Below are 22,635 nucleotides of genomic sequence, written 5' to 3'. Positions count from 1 at the left end.
TCAACATCATACCTTCATAATATTAATATATTCTCAGCATTTCACATATACATCCCATATATCCCATGTCATATGTTTCAAATGCTCCACATTTTGTTGATATTTACATGGCACACTTTAATGAATTCTTTACATGTGTCAATGTCACTCGATGTATAGTTATGATGTCATCAGTTTACTTTCATATTGATCAGACAGAAATTACACAACAGCAGTATAACATTCCATATTTCTTTAGATCTTAGTAGCTGCATGGTTTATTTCATACATAAATAAAACTTACATACAAATAAAATTGGAATTTAATATATACTTAGTGATATACTTATTTCAATTATGATGTCACATTGTTTCGCGGATTTTATCCCAGTAAAGATTTTCATAACCTGCCTTAACGTACCCGCGAATTGACTTTGTCTGTTGGGCTATCCTTAGAAATACTATGAACAATTGACTTTGTTTGTTGGGCTATCCTTAGAAATATTATGTAAAAATGACTTTGTTGGGCTATCCTTAGAAATACTATATACAATTGACTTTGTTTGTTGGGCTTTCCTTAGAAATACTATGTACAATTGACTTTGGTTTGTTGGGCTATCCTTAGAAATACTATGTACAATTGACTTTGTTTGTTGGGCTATCCTTAGAAATACTATGAACAATTGACTTTGTTTGTTGGGCTATCCTTAGAAATACTATGTACAATTGACTTTGTTTGTTGGGATAATCCTTAGAAATACTATGAACAATTGACTTTGTTGGGCTATCCTTAGAAATACATGTACTATGTACAATTGACTTTGTTTGTTGGGCTTTCCTTAGAAATACTATGAACAATTGACTTTGTTGGGCTATGCTTAGAAATGCTATGTACAATTGACTTTGTTGGGTATCCCTTTCTTTCTTTGCTGGGGTTATCCTTAGAATTGACTTTGTTTGCTGAGGTATCCCTAACTTTGTTTGTTGGGGTATTCCTAAAAATTCTACATACAATCTAGTTTGGTTGCCAGAGTTCCTAGAAATAGCATGTACATGTACAACTTACTTTGACTGCTGGAGTAGCCCTGCATCATCGTCTGTGGATGCGTGGTGTAAGCCTCTGTTGAGGGAGAAATCAGCGGGCATGACTTAAAGTTGAATAGACCAAGGGTCTTCTCTGTCAACAGTAACAAATCTTATATAACATTTTTAAAGACATTGAAAAGAGATATTTTTTTCTACATTTTCAAACAGTGCATCTTATACCATAATATATTTTTAATTCAAAAAATTTCATCCACTCTTTCAAAATTAAAGGATATAGACATGAACAATTTCAATATTTGTATACAATTTATTTTTATTATATTATCAGATTCATAATCAAATTTGAAACAGCAAATTGAGTAAGATAACTTGCATGAAAAAAAGAGTATAGAGAAGAAATATTAACTTTAATTTAAACAAGATAATATTGTGCATTTAGGAAAACATGTATCTGGCAGCTTTCGCATGGCTAACAAATACATCTTACATTGTAAATAACCTTTTTAATTCAATGAATGAAGTAAAATTATTTCAACTTTGAACTTTACAACAGCGAAATATCAAGAATATTTTACTACATATTAAGAAATGAAGGAGAGATTTCTTGCCTAATTTGAGTGGAATGGCTCGACACTTAGTTGATGCCAAATGGCAGTCTTGTAAATTCATCCTTCCATCAGTGATGTAGTGGACAGACCGCTCAGTTATTTCTGTACAGCCTTTCATCAACAGCTTAAAATCAAGGCAGAATGATATGTGTATGATGCCATAGAATAATAATACAGTAAAACACAGTTATAGTGAACTACCAGCGCCGTGAAATCAGTCGTTATAACCAAACTTCATTATACATTAAAACACAGATATAGTGAACCTTCAGGGCCATAAAAAAGTTCATTATAACCAAACTTCATTATTCAGTAAAACATGGTTATAGCAAATCTCCAGGGCTGTGAAATCACATAGTTATGACCAAACTTCATTATACAGTAAAACACAATTATAACGAAAATCCACGGCCAGTATAAGCAGTTTGTAATAATCAAACTTCATTATACAGTAAAACATGGTTATAGCAAATCTCCAGGAACAGTAAAATCAGTTTGTTATAACCAAACTTCATTATACAGTAAAACACAGTTATAGTGAACCTCCAGGGCTGTGAAATCAGTTTATTATAACCAAAATTCATTACATCCAATACAATTTTTGCTATATTCCTCTAAGAGGGGAATAGATATCACTTTGCAATAAGCATGAATTTGTTATAAGTGTGTTCATTGTAAGCGTGTTTTACTGTAATGAATTAGAAAATTTTCGATTGTTTGAAATGACACTGGCCATTTGTATAGTATGTGTTTATTTCACAGACAATTACAGTTATACTGCAATACACAAAATAGGATGTTCTGTTCTAAGAATATGCTGTTGATTAAATCTAAAAGTTTGTTTGGACAAAACAAAATAATTTAATTCTTATTGTATCCTTGTCTCTGATTGGTCAAATTCCAATTGAGGAATGCAGGTTATTTTTGTATAACCTGGTTTGGTATGGGGACACACACCCTTGACAACCAGATGCCGGAACTATTTTATATTCCAATTAATGATTTACCAAGTAAGCATTGCCCTGTTCATTTTGAAATACATTTCTCACGGGGGAGGTTGTTTCATTGCTCGATCTGCCTTAAACAAGAGGTACTGTGAGCAATGCTCACTAAGAATACCCCCGCTTACCCCAATCTCCCAAAGGGTGTTGGTAATAGGTATAAACTACCTCTTTTCTGAGTGTAAAAAACAAATGGCATGACAAACCGAACCATATTGCTACTTCAATGTCCAGTGCGCTTAACTTTTGACCTTTTGACCCCAAAATCAATAGAGAACATCTTCATCCCATGGGTAGTCCATATGTATGATATGGTGACTGTAGGTGGAAAGGATAACGCTTTAGAGCCCGGAAACCATATTGCTACTTCGATGTCCAGTGCGCTTGACCTTTGACCTTTTGACCCCAAAATCAATAGGGAACATCTTCATCCCATGGGTAGTCCATATGTATGATATGGTGACTGTAGGTGGAAACAATAATGCTTTAGAGCCCGGAAACCATATTGCTACTTTGATGTCCAGTACACTTGACCTTTGACCTTTTGACCCCAAAATCGATAGGGAACATCTTCATCCCATGGGTAGTCCATATACATGTATATGATATGGTGACGGTAGGTGGAAAGGATAATGCTTTAGAGCCCGGAAACCATTGCGTCTACAGACGGACGGACGGACAGACAAACGGACAACCCGATTCCAGTATACCCCTCCCCCCCCAACAACAACAACTTGTTGCGGGGGTATAATTATAAGGAATGACTTTCATTCTGGGGCAAGTTATACGAGTATAACCTGGTTTGGATCAGTTTACGCCTTTTTATAATCTGCTTCGTGAATTCCTTAAATAGTCTCCTGGGAAGTGGTACAAAGTATGCATTTTACAGACCCCGAGAACTAGCCACTGAATATTTTTTGTATTATGTTTATTATAAAATTACAGTTTGGACCATAATTCTAATAGTAACCTTGATTTCAGCAAAATGATCTTTGTGTCATATACACTATCAGGGTATGTACAACATTTATGCTGAGTATGATTTTCTATCACCACCGCGGTGGCCTAGAGGTTAGAGCGTTCACCCCGAATGCAAAAGGCCGGGGTTCAAATCCCAGCCGCGACAGACCTAAGTTGTTAAAGCAGGTAGTGACAGTTCCATCACCAAATGCTTGGCATCAGATGTGAATGTCACGGGTCCTCAGAGATGACCTTAAAAACAGATGCCCCATGTCGCAGTAGGTGTGGCACGCTAAAGAACCCTCACTGCTCAAAGGACGTAAGCGCTGAGCAAAGGCCTAAATTTAAAGCCTTTCACCGGTCTTGGTGACGTCTCCATATGAGCAAAATATTTTCTAGAGACGTTAAGTAAGATACAATCAATCAATCAATCTATCAGAGAGGTTTACTATACTTTGATATGCTTAGTAAAGAAAGAACTACGAATGTTAACTCTGGATTCCTGTCGACATTTTTAACTCGTATATTTTAAAAAGCTTTGCAGTTTTGCTATGAAATTTGTTTTAATGCAAAGTAGAATTCATTTGTAATTGATTATTAACTTCAATACCTGTGATAATTAATTAATTGCTCTTAATTTTAACTCCTTTTGATTAGGGGGTAGAAAAATCTGTTCCTTGAAATCAGGCTTTAAAATGCCATATATTTTAAAATGCCTATATAATTGATATACATAAATAACTATTTAATTTGTCAAATTACTTTACATTATTGAGTAAAAAATGGTTAATCTTCATTTTTCATTGTTGAACCTCATTTACAATTGATCAAAGAGTGAACACTTGCGCTGTGTTTTGGTCTGTAAACATATGTCCCTCCCCTTCCCAACCTCCAGATATTGTACAATAACTTGGTGACTAAACCTGGCCTTTTCTGACTATTGTTTGATATTACCGATGCTGTACAATATCTTGGTGACTAACCTCAGACATATCAACTGGTAAAAAACATTCCTCATTTCTCCATTATAAACAGTCACAGCCCTATGAAATGTCTCTAGCAAATTTATCACTGACCCCCAGGTAAAGTGACTTGGTTTAGATCAAAACACATTGTCTGATCAAAGGCAATTACGGTAACCCTTGAGTCATGAGTTTCACAATTTTGGCAGAGGCCCCCACATTCTTAATGACTAGGAATGCAGTTTATTTAAGTAAATACATTTTCAATATACATGTAAGAGTTATATTTCCACACCCTTTTTTTTTTACAAAGTAACAGCTAGAGTAATTAAAGGGTGGGGTGTTAATTCTGATTGGTCTGAACCCCTGATCCAGAGACCATACATTTCACCAAGCATGGCATTCTGAATTTTTGTTCCTCTCACTCTAGATACTTCATGATTAATTTAGAAAATATAAATGAACAATTAATTGAAGAGTTGAAAATGTTAATGTACAAATTAACAGATGACCTCATAAAACCCCCACTGAAAGGACATGAAAGCAAACGTGAATCTATATAAGCATGGTCCCACTTGCAAAAATAATTTTCTTCACCACCTTCAGAAATAAGTTTTACCCCAGGAAATCATATAGCCTGGCTATTTCCTTCATACCATTGTAAAAAATACAAATAAAATGTGTTAACATGAAATAATATATTTACAATTCCGATGTTTTTGCCTTTGATATCTGTACAAATTGATAGCCATTTCTTCAAGAATGTAATACATGCAGTTGTAAACAATGCATTTATATATGAATCTTGAAAAATATAGTACATCTATTTTAACGGCTGGGAATTCCCACAGAAATGGAAGTATAATGTTTTTATAAGAAATAATTTTCAATTTTAAAGGAATGAACTGCAACACTTCACATGAAAATGGCTATCATATTTATGAATATCAAAGGCAAAACCACTGGAAATGTAAATATGATGAAAGATCTTATAATCACTTACTGATGTCACCTGGTGTAAATTCTGGACAATCCAGTATACGCCAAAATCCGTTATGTTACAGCAACCTAAACAGATATAAAAATGTACATCAGGAAAAATAGTGTGAATTACATTCTATCATTAAACAAGAGGACCATGGTCACCACAATACTCACCTGAGATGTTATAACCTCTTTATTCCTTGGAAACTTTTTTACTGATATTATGAACCATCTTAGCCCCAAAGAATCATTACTAATAATCAAACTTCAATATCAATATTACTGACTTAATCGGTTTTTAATCCCCCACACCCCCTCCCCCTAACCCCAGGGTCCATAATTTGAAGGATAAAAAAAATTTGAATCCACACAACTTCAGGAAATGTTTGAATATTAACGGTAATATGATATACACTGTAGTGTGGCCCTCTTTTTTTTAAAATTTCCAATACATTCTCATGTAAAACTATGAATTTTAGCCCTACTTATTTCTTTCTCTTTAAAGATATCTTATATGATTTATGAGGTATCTTCTATTATTTTATAAGATATCTAATAATTTTTTTAAAGACATTTCATATAATTTATGGTTTATAAGATATTTCCTAAAATATATAAGATATCTTATAAACTATATAAAATATAAACTTTATAAGATACCTTGTATATTAATATAAAGGTTATGAGATATTTCATTAAAAATAAAAGATATCCTATAAATTCATTTTCATAAAATATCTTGTGTTTTATAAGATATCTCATAAACTTTATAAGATATCTTATATATTTTATAAACGATTAATATCCAAATAAACCATTCACTGATAATAAATGGCTTCAACTGTGTTCTTTTAACAATTTCTCCAACACTAAAGAGTACAGGTGACTCTCGATAACTCCAAGTTCAAGGGACCTTGATAATACTTCGAAAAATCCAGAGTTGGAGAGATCGAAATTTGGAAATTGAAGGTCCGCCAGTATGGTTCAGATTTTACCGTAACCAGAAATGTACACCAACAAGATCATATATCATTTTGACATGTTTTCCTTCATATTCGTCAGGTACTTTGATATCAAAATAAAAAACCTTATTTTGCATTAATAAAAACCTATCAGAGTTTATGTATTTATTTGTCCTTTAATCATGCTTAGATAGGCATTCAAAACCAAGGTCCGATGATGCTTTACTATCGCAAACTAAACAGAGCACAATGTTATGTCGCTTTACCCAAAACAAAAATTCTACGAATGAGTAAAACGATGTTTTAGAGAAACTTTACACAAAGAACAAACTCGAGAAATTTAACAGACAGTAGATCTCTAAATTATGTATAATCTTTCGTTGTCACGTCAAAACAAATTGTAGATTTTATTCATAGTCGGATTATAAATAATTTTAATCATCACGACTCCAAACCCCTGTGCCAGGTGTAAAATGACCAATTAGCCAATTATATACTCAAGTGTGTCACTTCCACAAAGAAGCACCAGCGATGTTTCAACTATGTAAACACTTAATTACCCCTCAGGCATTCAACAAAATCCAGGTAAGGCCCAAGCGGAAATTATTACATGCTTGTGTAACGGTGGGTATACGCTACCACCACTTCGAGAGATCAAGAGTGAAAAACAATCAAATGTGTCACTGCATGAAATTTGGCGTTTACAGATATTCTATTTCATTAAACTTATATTATTCGTGAAGTTTCAGATCTAATTCGAGTTTACAGTAAATTTATACGTGTCCGTAAAATGAAATTTAATTTCCAATTTTATTCCATGTATAATGCAGATTTAATGTTAGTAAATTTCATATATAATATGAATTTAATAACCATTTTAAATTTTATCCCATATGACACAAATGTATACGTTTCTATCAAATATGTATGGTTTCAAGTAGATCTTATACACGCGCACTGCTTGTACAATATTCATATTCTACTGTCCAGACAGTCCGACCTGCACTACGCAAATGTTGCGCATAATATTTAAGTTACATGTACCGGTCCCCGCTTGATAAATACAAGAATTTAAGATATTAAATACTACAGAATGTATATATGAACGATACACAATATAAACGAGTATTCAAACCCTGTTGTCAGTTTATAATTCTACCAAGAATCCAAGTACAGATTTTCTATATCAATTTCACAATGAATAGCTACATACAAATGGATTGGATACGTATAAGTCCTTGCAATTTAATGATCCTCTCCAATATACTTCAACATAATGCGTCTATAAACTAGAAGACTGCCATTTATTTTAATATTGTATGTATCACCAGCTGTACATAGCACTGCATCATGAGTCTCCTTTATTATCCCCCACAATATTTATTGTGAGAGGGGAAAAGTATCAACAGGACTGATTCGATTGATTTGATACTTCACATTTAGTTTTATAATCAAGGGTAGGACAAACCAACTAATATTCTTTCGCAACAAATTTTTGTGAAATTCGAGAGAACTTTAATGTGACAAATATTTCTCTTCATATTCTGTCCTTCATTTGCAAATACAAAATGGTTACCAGTATCATACAGCAATTTATATATTTATGAAAGTGTTTCACTAAGCTTGCATCTATTTTTTTATACAATGAAATCATACAATATTTATGCTGATTGAAAAAAACAATTGATGATCTGGCAAAGGAAGTTAAAGAAATTAAGAAGCAGACAAAACAAATACCCGAAAAGACCCGAAAACAAGAGTCCAGCCTCTTTGTACCTCCACACATAAGAGTAAGTGTGTATATATATACATGATACCAGTACTTTTATAACAGAATAGAGGTTAGAGCTAAGGGAAAGTCGTTACAGTAGGAAAACCAGTTTTATACTAGCCCAGATAGCATGACTATGTTGGGCCAACGTTGGTAAATGGTTATATTGTTGGCCGATGGTTGGCGTTGGGCATACAACGTTGGCACAACGTTGGCCCAATGCTAACATGCTGCTTTTTACTTTTCGTCACACTTAAGTCGGGAAGACAATGTTGGCCCAACAACGGCGCTATGTTAGCAATGTGCGCCCTAGAGTATTTTTTTTACGTTAATTGGAATAGTTGTGTTGGGCCAACGTTGGCCCAACGCTGGAAATGTACTTGATAACTGACATTAAACAGGATATCAGCATACATTTATTTTAAAAATCGCATATAATAGTTACGATAAATTACCACGTAAAAAATATTTTAAATACATATATATGTGATATCACAATGATTGGATATCTTTTATAAATATGCTAGAACATGAAATAAGTGGGGGTTGGGGTTGGCTTAAAATTAAAGAAATGAAAAGACGCCAAACACTTAACCTGTAAAATCTTAGAAACATTGATTACATAATTTCGCTAAAGTGCCGATTTTAGGGGGCACATTCTGAGATAAGAGAAAGTTTCTCTGTTTAAGAAATTAGGTCAACATCATCAGTGCTTTTCACAGCAGGAGACTGGCCAGTTTCCTTGGTAACTGCGAAATCTAATATATCGAGATGGTCAGCACGTGTATCCATTTCACAAATTTCGCATTTGAGGTGCTTAATTGGTGCACACGGAAATTTTTGTTGGATTAAAGAAATTTGGATATACTACTTCGCAAGACAATATGTAAGTACATCTTGTTATTCAATGTGTGATTTTTCTAACTTTTTTTTTTACTGAAATACACGTTCCGGGCAGTATCTACAGTATATATATATATATATATATATATATATATATATATATATATATATATATTACATAATGTCAGGCTTACATTCAAAGGAACGTATTTACATATTATTTTTTTAATATGATGTACATTATTCCAAAGAATGAATTATACTTTACTTATACTGTTTTCCGAAGTAAATCATTAAGAATGTCCCAATTTTCCAATTTTACTACTTTCGTCTTTTTCCGCCTCACCTTTTAAGATATCACATGATTTGCCGGTCACATGATTTAGTAATGGCCAATGTTGATTTTTTTTCCTCACATATGTGAAATCTTCAATTTTTGAATGCATTTATCTTGTGCATGCGAGGGGGGGGGGGGGGGGGGGGGGGAGGGGGGGCTGGAAAACTATTTGGCTGTCAAGTAAATTATAAGTTGTTATTTTGCCCCATTTCAAAATTGTAAAATATTGCTTTTCACCTCTTAGTTGTAAGTAATCAAAAGAAACTTGAGATAAATCAATCGCAATATATATGACGCTGTATATCATGCTGTATTTATCTAAAGTAATAATGTATATAAGGCTAAGCCTTATTTCAAACTCGTGTACAGGGTTTGCGCTATGTTTAAAAATAAACGTTTGAGATTTTTTAAAACCAGAGTAACAAAGTGCTTGAATTTTAAAAAAAAATCATTTTTGAATATTTTTATTGTCTTAATTGCACATGTATTATAAAACAGTGTACACAAAAGGCTTAAAAAGTGTTCTTTCATCGCAGGTCAATCTTTCCGTTTTGGTTTTTTTCCCCACGCCACTGCATATTCAAATTTTTCAAAGACACTTTCTAAATTATTCATATTGGGTTTTTTTTAAATCTATTTTGCTGACTATCTCTTTTCACAGAAAATGAACAAGTACTCAAGGGGTAAAGGGACGTCATATTGGTCAATTAGAAGACGTGTTCAACAAAGCAACATCAAGTTCTACAGTTTCACTATTTGACAAAAGCCCCACTAGCTCAGGTACTTATATATCATTCTGTGCTGATTCCATTTTTTTAAATAAATGATATCAAAACCATACATACATTTTGGACTAATTGCATGTCTGTCTTAATATACAGTAACAGAAAAGAAAATCCTAAACTGTTTGGAGAAACTTATATGGCAAACGTGGAGGAAATAAAAGTACAGACCCACCTAAATACGCAGCTTCTGCAGGCTACAATCACAAAGATCGATAGACTTGAAAGCCGTCCTGCTCCTGGTACAGAGGAGCCCGACACTACACTGCAGTTAGATGTATGTTTTCCACTGGGAAAACAAGAAGATATACAGAAGCTGGAGGACCTCTTGCAGAGTAAAAACACGTGTAAAACTTTGGTAGGTTACTGATCTTTTTTTTTTTATTGAAACATATACATGTATTTTTTTTATTTAAAAAAAAAAAAACCTGCAAAATTATGTTCATCTTAAGATATTGTATTTTGAATTATCAATACATGGAATAGTATATACACTTGACTCTCTATCAATATTTACAATGTGCAGGTGAGATCATTATCAACTATTGGTGGTGAAAACACGAAAATTTCAGTAAGGAGACTACTTTCCCACATGATCACCACAAAACTAGCAATAAACATCAACTGGATGGGAAAAGGGGGGAAAATTGCCTTCTCTTCACTGAAATTACAGGAAATATTGAAAGGTATGTAAAGTGTGTGTGTGTGTGAGTGAGTGAGAGAGAGAGAGAGAGAGAGAGAGAGAGAGAGAGAGATTTCATGAACAAACTTTGAGAAATAAACACTTTAGATGAACATTCTTTTATCTATTTTAATCAGAAACAGTGAGGAAGAATCGCCTCTGTGCTAATGCAACAGATCTAGACGTGGAAATTTTCAACGTGGCAAAAGACTGGTTTCGCTTTGCTTGTGATAGAGATGGGGGACGAAGGAGAAAGGCAGAGGAAAAGAAACTTCAAATTCAAATTCAAGCGGAACAGAATGAGAGTGAGCTTGAGGATGAGACCAATAAATAAATAGATTCTTTGTAACACGCGTATTACCGCTCTCAATACTTACATGTAATAGAATATGAACAATTTCCTTGTTAATTTTGTAATTGTATCGGATACCTTCTTTTTCATTTGTGTAACTGAATTTTTTAACTCTTTTAAAGTAATACACTAAACATTAATAAAATATTAGGCAAATGAAGATCCCTTTCAATTTGAATAGTTATTAACTTTGTTGTTGCAGAGTTCTGAGACTTCATTTTTATATGTAATATTTTATGTCATGCCGTATAGAGTTATGGAACTTTTTAACTTTTTAATATGTACTTTTTATGTCATTCCTGCCTCTGAAATATATATTACAGGTCCTTTTCTGACTTGTCAGTTTTCTAGTTATTAAGTACATATACCATGATACTTGTAGATGAATATATATTGCATATGTCATTAAGATTTGTTCATTTTGCTTTTCAAAGGAATAAGCTAAGAAAACATTGCTTTTTCGGGAATAGTTTGTCTTCATTGAATCGACATGCTTCTCCCCATTAACTTTCACTGCTTTGTTAGAGAAAAAGTGTGTCAAAAGAGGAAAGAAGCAATGTTTAGGGCAGCCTACTGGGAAAATTCCAGGTTACATACCCATCAATGTGTGAAGTAGTTTTATATTATGCCAAGACAATCTTACATCATCACAGTGAAATGCTAGCTTTGTATCAAAATATATATTTTTATATATTTCCTTTCATGAGTTTTATATGATTTTTGTGTGATAGCATATTGTGTGTGTGTGTGTGTGTGTGTGTGTGTGTGTATCTAGTCATATTTACCTTCAATTTGTTTAGTAATGTAGTTTATACTCATGTGAGCGGTTGTTGGACTCGACATTGTGATAGGCTTTAATAGTATGATTACATTGTATTGGATGGTATTTGTCTTCATTTCATACATTTCTTAAATGTCTGGGACATATTTCTGAATGTAATCCTTTTTGGTATTCCTGTATTATTTTGATATTTTTAATAGCAATATTTTTTCACATTGTATCGTAATATTGTTCATTACATATATTTTTTCTTATATATGAATTTACATCCCAGGCAAGATGTTATGTGAAATAAAAAAATGCAATAAAAATATTAATTATTCATGCCTTTTCTTTCTAAGGCAACTAATTCATGATAACTTTTGTGAATTTTCACAGAAAGAAGCTTACTATAGCTCGCATGTTTGTACCTATCTAAACTTCTCTAAAGTGAAGTTTAACTCTAGCTTATATGGAAGCTTTATAGAGATGCAGAATAATTCTGCGAAACTCCAATTAAGTTTAATATGGATGCATTATACGCCAAATTTTGCGTAATTTGACGTTTAATATTGCTTACAGCTGTAAATGTGAAATTCAATGGAGGAAAATATGTGAAACTTCAAGTAAAATGAAGTTTAATATGGGTGGATTATACGCCAAACTTTGAGTATACTGACGTTTAATATTGCTTAAATGTCAAATTTAATGGAGTAAAATATGAAAATACGTGAAACGGCAAGTAAAATGAAGTTTAATATGGGTGGATTATACGCCAAACTTCGAGTATACTAACGTTTAATATTGCTTAAATGTCAAATTTAATGGAGTATAAATATGAAAATACGTGAAACTTCAAGTAAAATGAAGTTTAATATGGGTGGATTATACGCCAAACTTCGAGTATACTGATGATTAATATTGCTTAAATGTCAAATTTAATGGAGTATAAATATGAAAATATGTGAAACTTCAAGTAAAATGAAGTTTAATATGGGTGGATTATACGCCAAACTTCGAGTATATTGACGTTTAATATTGCTTAAATGTGAAATTTAATGGAGTAAAATAAGATGATTAAATTCTCAACTAGACGTAAAATGACGTTTAATTTTATTTAAACATGGCATTTACGTGGCATATAATCGACATTAAACGTCATTAAATTTCGGCGTTTACGGAAAATTATACGCCACTGGATACGCAAAGTAAATTTGACATTTAATTTTCTATTAAATGTGCATTTTACGTTTAAATTTGATATTTAATTGGGGAATAATTGGTGTTTAATTTTATATTAAACGCAATTTTTCGTGCAGTGTGTTTTACGGGACCCAACTTCACTTATAGAGATCGAGAACTTCGAGAGATCGAACGTTCAAGAGATCGATAGTAAATTTGCTTTGTTATATAGAGAAAAAAATCGGGACCATGATTTCACTTCGAGAGACCGAGAACTTTGAGAGATCGAAGTTCGAGCCACCTGTATCAATAAAATGGTAGTTCTATTATAGAAGTCTGACTTTGTTGAATATCAAATCGAAGAGGGATTTATATGGAGTGCCAAATGGACATAAACTCAAATAATTGAAGATATCTTCAATTATTTGAAGATATCATCAATTCAATTATTGCTCTCTTTAATTGAATTAATGCGCACATTTAAAAATCAATTATTGCTCTCACCCGAAATGAATTAATGCATGCTTCAATTCAATTATTGCTCTCACCCGAAATGAATTAATGCATGCATCAATTGAATTAATGAGAGCAATAATTGATTTAATGTGTGCATTTTTAAATTCAATTATTGCTCTCTTCAATTCAATTGATGAGAGCATCAATTTCGTAGAAATAGTGCTCGCAATAATTGATTTAGACCTGGTATAAATAACTTGATGATCTCTTTAATTCAATTGAAAATATCTTTAATTATTTACAATGCTTTTGTATAAGGAATATGCCAGTTTCGAGATACGAACTCTTCTGTATAGGAGGTGCATTTAGTGGAACTTTGAACGCCTAAGTGGGACAGAGTGAATATACAGCCAACGAGGAAGACGATGAAATGTATCAAAAGTGGCTTCTCTTTAAATATGTAAATGTGGGAAATACTAAATACTATCGAAAGAAATGTTTTACCGAAGTAGAAACGTACAAACAATGTCATATTTGCAAGAAATATCTTGGATATGGTACTTATGACCAGCGAAATAACGTGATAGGATAAGAATTCTATGTATTTAATTACTCCCTAAATACTTATAACTTACTTAGTTTGTGTATCAGTCGAATTCGGGTGATCTAACAGTGTATGAGAAACTTACTGAGTACATTCACTTACACTGTGATGAATATCTGTCCCACTCCCGCGTGTAAACAAGTTGTTTCGCGTCTTATTATGTACGAGAGTTCTCCAAAGGGAAATAACTCGGACATATCTCGAAACCAGCATATTAATGCGTGCATCATTTCTTTTAAAGAGAGCAACAATTCAATTAAAGATATCATTAATTCAATTGTGGATATGTTGAATGGAAGATATCTTTAATTATATAGTTGCTCTCTCTAAAAGAATTATTGCTCTCTTCAAATGAATTAAAGATATCATTAATTCAATTGAAGAGAGCAATAGTTGAATTAATGCATGCATTAAATCAATTATTGCTCTCATCAAATGAATTAATGTGCGCATCAATTCAATTATTGCTGTCTGTCATCAATTGATTTAAGGTAGACCTATACTCTGCCTTAAATGGACTCAATCATGAAAAAATTGCCTTTATAAGATAGATATATATTCCAGTAATAGATAAACATTGAAAAATATATATGTCAACATGCTAATTTCATTGTTATTGCTTCTCAAAAGTAAGTACCCCATCCACATATAATCAGCATTAATGAAAATGTATTCCTCCTTCTTATTTTTCTTAATTATTATTTTTCCAAAACAAATGGGCTGTAATAAGCAACATAGACTATATACCCATTATTTAATGATATGTAATCATTTATTTTAATAAATTTGAATAACGATTTTCATAATGTACACTTTGTGAGCCCACACATGTTAAAAGAAATACTGTTGAAAATGCCATTTGATGTCAATATTGGGTCTTTTTCTCCAATTTTTATGGACTAAACCTTGAATAAATTGTTTCTAATTTACAGATTATTATCTCAGAAAAAGGATGTGCATAAGAAAATCATATGTTGACGCATCATTTTAAAAGCTATAAGCTCTATAACAAGTACACACACCCCCCCCCAAAAAAAAAATCTTGAATTATACATTATCATATTTTCATACGACATGTGAAATTTGAGTATATTTACAACATTGGATAATAATTTGAACTATGTTAAACTATAAGTATTACAGATCATGTGGGTTGCAATCAGATTTTACATTTTATCTGAAAACAAATCATTCTAGAAGATGGTATTCACAATGTGAATGTAAAACGAAAGTAACAAACTGGATTTTTATAGTTTTGCAATTATGATTAATGCATGTGTGTAATATTCTTTTATCATGGAATCATTTGTATGTACATAAATTGGATATACGTACATGTACACCACTTACGCCGATCTATGTACATATAGATGCAATCTCAATAAGGAACTTAACACTGTAATTGCATAATACAGATGCCGCCCCGATAATTTTGAAAAACAGGAGAGGGGATGAGGAAAAAATTACAAATTTATGACGGTCGGTGAAATAAAACAAATTATTTGCAGCCGTTCTTTGAAGCTTGCGATGTTTTTTGAAGCTTGTGTCAATATCTGCAACATTGGAGCAGTGAACATAACTACATCTGTGGTCACTGGAGCAGCGAAGTGTGAATTTTTATTTTTACACAAGCTTACCATGTATTTGTTCATGATAATTTGATTTCAACAGCTGCGTAGTTTTGAATTAGCAAATATTACGCTCGAGAATTTTTTACTCATGTGGAGACGTCACCATTGCCGGTGAGGGGGTGCAAAACTTAGGCCTATGCTCGACGCCGACGGTCTTTGAGTAGAGATTTTTAGCATGCCACGCCTGCTGTGACACAGGCCTCTGTTTTTGTGGTCTCATCCGAAGGACCGTCCCATTTAGTCGACTCTTGCGACAAGCATGGGGTACTGAGGACCTACTTTAACCCGGATCCTCACAAAAGAAATAGTATTATTATTATGATGCTGGTGGAAATATGAATTGGTCCCCTTTTCCCATCCGTCTCTCCAACTTTCTGATGCCCGCGTAATTCCATATGTTGAACATGGATCATTGTAAAACTTTTACATACATGAATAGTCAATGTATCTCACGGACGCCCTCATCCGACAAAATGTTGTCTGTTCAACCGATTTTTATCTAAAGCTTGAATCATCTTTAGCTCCCCCCTTTTTTAAAAAAAAATAATACATTGTACAAAATTTGACCGCAGCTGATAAGAACGCCTTGGAAGGAATTAATATCGGACAATCATATCGCCATGTAAAAAATCAAACTGATATCTTTGAAATACCACATTTCGGAAAACGGACGCGTGGTTCCGCATTTACATTTGATTGTGACGTAGGCCATGTATAGGTCTACTTTAATATGCAAATTATATCAATTATTGCTCTCTTCAATTGAATTGTAGTGCACATCAATTCAATTGTTGATATCATTACTTCATTTGAAGAGATCATTAATTCAATTATTGCGTGCATCATTTCAGATGAAGAATTAATGCTATCATCAATTCAATTAATGCACGCAATAATTCAGAATTGAAGATATCATTAATAATTTAAAGAGATCTTTAATCAAATTGTTGCATGCATCAAATGAATTGATGATATCTTCAAATAATTGAAGATATATTTAACTATTTGAGTTTATGTTTATTTGGCACTCCATAGATTTAACTCTAAAAAAGTATAACTTGAAAAACAACATCGTTCTTTTTCAAAATATACTTAGATACCCATCATGGGAAAATGTACACCAAGTTTGATGATCCTAGCCTTCTTAGTGCAGTTTTTCCTTCATGATTTTCATTGATATCTGTGTTGAAATGCAGGTCCTACCATTAAGGTAAGAATATAGTCCCTACCATTAAGGTTAATGACGTTATGATGAGTAATTAGGAAGTAGGAATATAGTCCCTACCATTAAGGTTAATGACATTCAGATGAGTAATTAGGTAGTAGGAATATAGTCCCTACCATTAAGGTTAATGACGTTATGATGAGCTAGTTAGTAGGAATAGAGTCCCTACCATTAAGGTTAATGACGTTATGATGAGTAATTAGGCAGTAGGAATATAGTCCCTACCATTAAGGTTAATGACATTCAGATGAGTAATTAGGTAGTACGAATACAGTCCCTACCATTAAGGTTAATGACGTTATGATGAGCTGGGCAGTAGGAATATTAAGTCCCTACCATTAAGGTTAATGACATTATGATGAGTAATTAGGCAGTAGGAATATAGTCCCTACCATTAAGGTTAATGAAGTTCATATGAGTAATTAGGCAGTAGGAATATAGTCCCTACCATTAAGGTTGATGTTGCTGAGATGAGGTAGTTAGTATACAGTCCCTACCATTAAGGTTGATGTTGCTGAGATGAGATGAGGTAGTTAGTATATCGTCCCTACCATTAAGGTTGATGTTGCTGAGATGAGGTAGTTAGTATATCGTCCCTACCATTAAGGTTGATGTTGCTGAGATGAGGTAGTTAGTATACAGTTCCTACCATTAAGGTTGATGTTGCTGAGATGAGGTAGTTAGTATATAGTCCCTACCATTAAGGTTGATGTTGCTGAGATGAGGTAGTTAGTATAGAGTCCCTACCATTAAGGTTGATGTAGCTGAGATGAGGTAGTTAGTATATAGTCCCTACCATTAAGGTTGATGTTGCTGAGATGAGGTAGTTAGTATAGAGTCCCTACCATTAAGGTTGATGTAGCTGAGATGAGGTAGTTAGTATATAGTCCCTACCATTAAGGTTGATGTTGCTGAGATGAGGTAGTTAGTATAGAGTCCCTACCATTAAGGTTGATGTTGCTGAGATGAGGTAGTTAGTATATAGTCCCTACCATTAAGGTTGATGTTGCTGAGATGAGGTAGTTAGTATATAGTCCCTAACATTAAGGTTGATGTTGCTGAGGTTGCTGAGATGAGGTAGTTAGTATATAGTCCCTACCATTAAGGTTGATGTTGCTGAGGTTGCTGAGATGAGGTAGTTAGTATACAGTCCCTACCATTAAGGTTGATGTAGCTGAGATGAGGTAGTTAGTATATAGTCCCTACCATTAAGGTTGATGTAGCTGAGATGAGGTAGCTCTATCCGTTTCACTCTAAACAGGCTGAAGAACATGTCAGTGAGTTGTTCTATTCCACTAAGGTTCAGCTGCGTGATCATGCTCTGACTGCCCAGGCTCTCCTTCCACAGCGCATCCTGCAATTGTAGTCATGGTTACTGTCTCTTTAACAACTGTGTGAGTGGAATTTTCTATGGGGTTTCATTTTTCCTCAATTCTTATTTAAGGAGGAATAATACCATTAATAGTAAATTTGAGCCCAAGCGATATAATTGTCTGTGTTTACAATAGAATTGAAACAAGCTTCAAATGAACAATGCTATGTACACATTAAACTGTGAATTGTTTAACATGAATAAATCTGCCACATCAACTTACAATAACAAAGTTAAGAGGAATGAAGTCAGTTTCCTTGAATTTGTCATAAATATCAGCACGGCTAATTGTTCCTACAATATAAAAACAACACACACAATCTAACTGCCACAGAACCACATGATATGTAAAATATTTCATCCAGTGTGCACAGCTTATAATTATCAATTTAACTCGCTGGTCCACAGGACCGGTACCTATGTAGTCCACAGGACCGGTACCTATGTAGTCCACAGGACCTGTACCTATGTAGTCCACAGGACCGGCACCTATGTAGTCCACAGGACCAATACCTATGTAGTCCACAGGACCGGTACCTATGTAGTCCACAGAACCGGTACCTATGTAGTCCACAGGACCGGTACCTATGTAGTCCACAGGACCGGTACCTATATAGTCCACAGGACCGGTACCTATGTAGTCCACAGGACCGGCACCTATGTAGTCCACAGGACTGGTGCCTATGTAGTCCACAGGACCGGTACCTATGTAGTCCACAGGACTGGTACCTATGTAGTCCACAGGACCAGAACCTATGTAGTCCACAGGACCAGTACCTATGTAGTCCACAGGATCGGTACCTATGTAGTCCACAGGACCAGTACCTATGTAGTCCACAGGACCGGTACCTATGTAGTCCACAGGACCGGTACCTATGTAGTCCACAGGACTGGTACCTATGTAGTTCACAGGACCAATGCCTATGTAGTCCACAGGACCAGTACCTATGTAGTCCACAGGACCGGTACCTATGTAGTCCACAGGACTGGTACCTATGTAGTTCACAGGACCAATACCTATGTAGTCCACAGAACCAGTACCTATGTAGTCCACAGGACCAGTACCTATGTAGTCCACAGGACCGGTACCTATGTAGTCCACAGGACTGGTACCTATGTAGTCTACAGAACCTATGTAGTCCACAGGACCGGTACCTATGTAGTCCACAGGACCGGTACCTATGTAGTCCACAGGACCTGTACCTATGTAGTCCACATGACCAGTACCTATGTAGTCCACAGGACCGGTACCTATGTAGTCCACAGGACCGGTACCTATGTAGTCCACAGGACCGGTAACTATGTAGTCCACAGAACCAGTACTTATGTAGTCCACAGGACCAGTACCTATGTAGTCCACAGGACCGGTACCTATGTAGTCCACAGGACCAGTACCTGTGTATAGTCCAAAGGACCGGTACCTATGTAGTCCACAGGACCGATTCCTATGTAGTCCAAAGGACCGGTACCTATGTAGTCCACAGGACCGATTCCTATGTAGTCCACAGGACTGGTACCTATGTAGTCCACAGGACCAGAACCTATGTAGTCCACAGGACCGGTACCTATGCAAGAAACTGGTCCTGTTCTAGATTTATCTGTATTTCAAGAGACTCAACATGAAATGTAATGCATTATTTTATTTTTATCATTAAAAGATATCGAAATGCAAATTTTGATAATTGATTTTGATTTAATCCAATTAAGTCATCATCCTCAACTGCTGAATTCTCCCCTACAATATCATTCATATCTGGCTCTTCATGTAGGATGTTAAACATCATCACGTATAAGATGGACATCGTGTGATGCAGGTTTTCTAATTCATTCATAAAACCCCTTAACCAGAAATCATTCTTAATTATCTATTTTAATTCTTACTTTTCTAACTTGGTCTATTATGGGTCAAGGTCTTTTTTTCTTTCTTCTTCTTCATAAACCAAACATGATTTTATATGACACAACAGACACACTGTATGTTCTTATTTATCAATCCTCTTCATTATTTGGGAGTCTCACGCTGATGGACAAGCGTTAAGGTCAAATACTGATTTCATTGAAAAAAACTGAATCCACCAATCTGTCAGTCTTTAACCTGCTATTATACTGCCTCTGCAAGCTTCAGACACTCTCTTACTTTGAAAACATTCAACTGATTAGGATCAGGAAGATTGTGCAACATGTATCAATTGTAGTATTTAGTTTAATAACAGACAAGAGGCCCATGGTCCACATCGCTTTTGATATGACTTTTGACTCTTTTGATATCATGACTTACTGTGCGACAGTCTGTGTGTTGTGTTTTTCAATTTTTTTAAGCCCAGAAGCAGGTCTTCTGTTTTAATGTGAGGCCGCGTATCAACTGGGGCATGGGTATTTTTTTTTCGTGGCGGTGGTGGCACTCGGTCATCAACTTTTTCGTCAAATGCCTAGAAAATCAAAAAAATGCAATATACAACTGTATCTAAAGATTACATACATCTTTATATGTCAAATTTGAAATAGACTAGATTAGAAATCATATACAACATGCATGCCTTTGACGCTTGATATGTGAATTTGCTACAGTTGCTGAGAATTACTGTAATTAACTTTAAAGTACATGAACATGATTGAAAAATGTATTTTAAGAAATTAATTTACAGAAGTAACATTTTAAAAAACAAATACATTAAATCCCAGCAATTAAGATTCAGTTACTCACAGTACACTGACATCCCAGATAAACAAAGATAATTCGACAGTAAATTGTTATAAGATTGTCACTTCCCCTTGACATTGAGAGTTGCACAAAAGTTCAAAATAGTATATCAAATGCATATCAAAAAGTATATCAAATGCATATCAGAAAGCACAGATTTTCACACATCAAAAGCATAGATTTTCACATATATCAAATGTGTAGATTTTTCACACATCAAATGCACAAGTGATTTTGTTTCAAAAGCTCAATTTACCTGTATTGTACCTGTACTCAGCCATGCATTGTAATTAAATTATAGGTTTGAAAACAAGTTTCCTATCTTAAACAGCTGAGAATTTTGTTCATAACATATTGCAATTATCATTTCTTGTACACATGTATAAACAATTAATATTTACATGGTGGCTTAATAATGTCAGGGTTAAGTACTGTATATGAGATGCACCAGTACTCCATTTTCCAGAATATATATGCAGTCAAACCTTGTTATCTTGAACTTGATGGGACCTAGAAAATACTTTAAGATATTCGAGGATTCGAGATAATGAGGAGTAAGTGGTTGGGACTTCCAAATCACTTCAACATATCCTTGGTATTCAAGATATCAGTGTTCCAGATAACGAAGTTCAACTGTATTTGCATATCTAAATATAGTTCCTCAAAGGAAAGTATTCTCCAGTTTACAAAAACTGACGGGGATCTCGGAACTCAGCCGTGTAGAACTGTGAGAGAGATCTCAGAACTCAGCAGTGTAGAACTGTGACAAAATCTCAGAATTCAGCGGTGTAGAACTTTCACAGGGATCTCAGAATTCAGTGGAGTAGAACTGTCAGTCTGTGACCAGGATCTTAGAATTCAACGGTGTAGAACTGTGACAGAATCTCAGAATTCAGCTGTGTAGAACGGTGACGGGGATCTCAGAATTCAGCGGTGTAGAACTGTGACAGGGATCTCAGAATTCAGCGGTGTAGAACTGTGACAGGGATCTCAGAATTCAGCGGTGTAGAACTGTGATGGGGATCTCAGAATTCAGCGGTGTAGAACTATGACGGGGATCTCGCAATTCAGCTGTGTAGAACTTTCACGGGGATTTCGGAACTCAACGGTGTAGAACTGTGACAGAGATTTCGGAACTCAGCGGTGTAAAACTGTGGCAGGGATCTCGGAATTCAGCGGTGTAGAATTGTGATGGGGATCTCAGAATTCAGCTGTGTAGAACTATGATGGGGATCTCGGAATTCAGCTGTCTAGATCAATGCTCTTCTACTGACCATGCAATTTTTTATTTTTCCTTGTGGATTATGATTTAATTGATAATGGTTACTAGTATTCAGTCAAAGTCCCCCATCACTTTTTAAATTCCTCTTGGTGTATTCTTAACTTCATAATGTAGTGAGAATCTTAAAGTACCCACAGGAAAAGGGTGCATAG

The 22,635-nt window shown here is 34.4% G+C and overlaps 1 protein-coding gene across 1 annotated transcript in view; it reads right to left on the bottom strand.

The window, feature by feature from the left end:
• LOC125650663 (uncharacterized) overlaps positions 1-22,635 on the bottom strand; it is a 196,027-nt gene that overhangs the window by 168,074 nt on the left and 5,318 nt on the right. The window contains exons 4-9 of the mRNA XM_056166606.1: positions 20,779-20,929; positions 18,724-18,794; positions 18,335-18,482; positions 5,561-5,625; positions 1,635-1,758; positions 1,046-1,156 (exon numbers count right to left, since the gene is read on the bottom strand). Coding sequence (XP_056022581.1) covers positions 1,046-1,156; positions 1,635-1,758; positions 5,561-5,625; positions 18,335-18,482; positions 18,724-18,794; positions 20,779-20,929 — 670 coding nt within the window. The remainder of the gene's footprint in view (positions 1-1,045; positions 1,157-1,634; positions 1,759-5,560; positions 5,626-18,334; positions 18,483-18,723; positions 18,795-20,778; positions 20,930-22,635) is intronic.

This window comes from Ostrea edulis, chromosome 5, assembly GCF_947568905.1.
Source record: "Ostrea edulis chromosome 5, xbOstEdul1.1, whole genome shotgun sequence".
Lineage (NCBI taxonomy): Eukaryota > Metazoa > Mollusca > Bivalvia > Ostreida > Ostreidae > Ostrea > Ostrea edulis.
The sequence above is the reverse complement of the archived record's forward strand: the minus strand, read 5'-3'. Positions and strand labels throughout refer to the sequence as shown.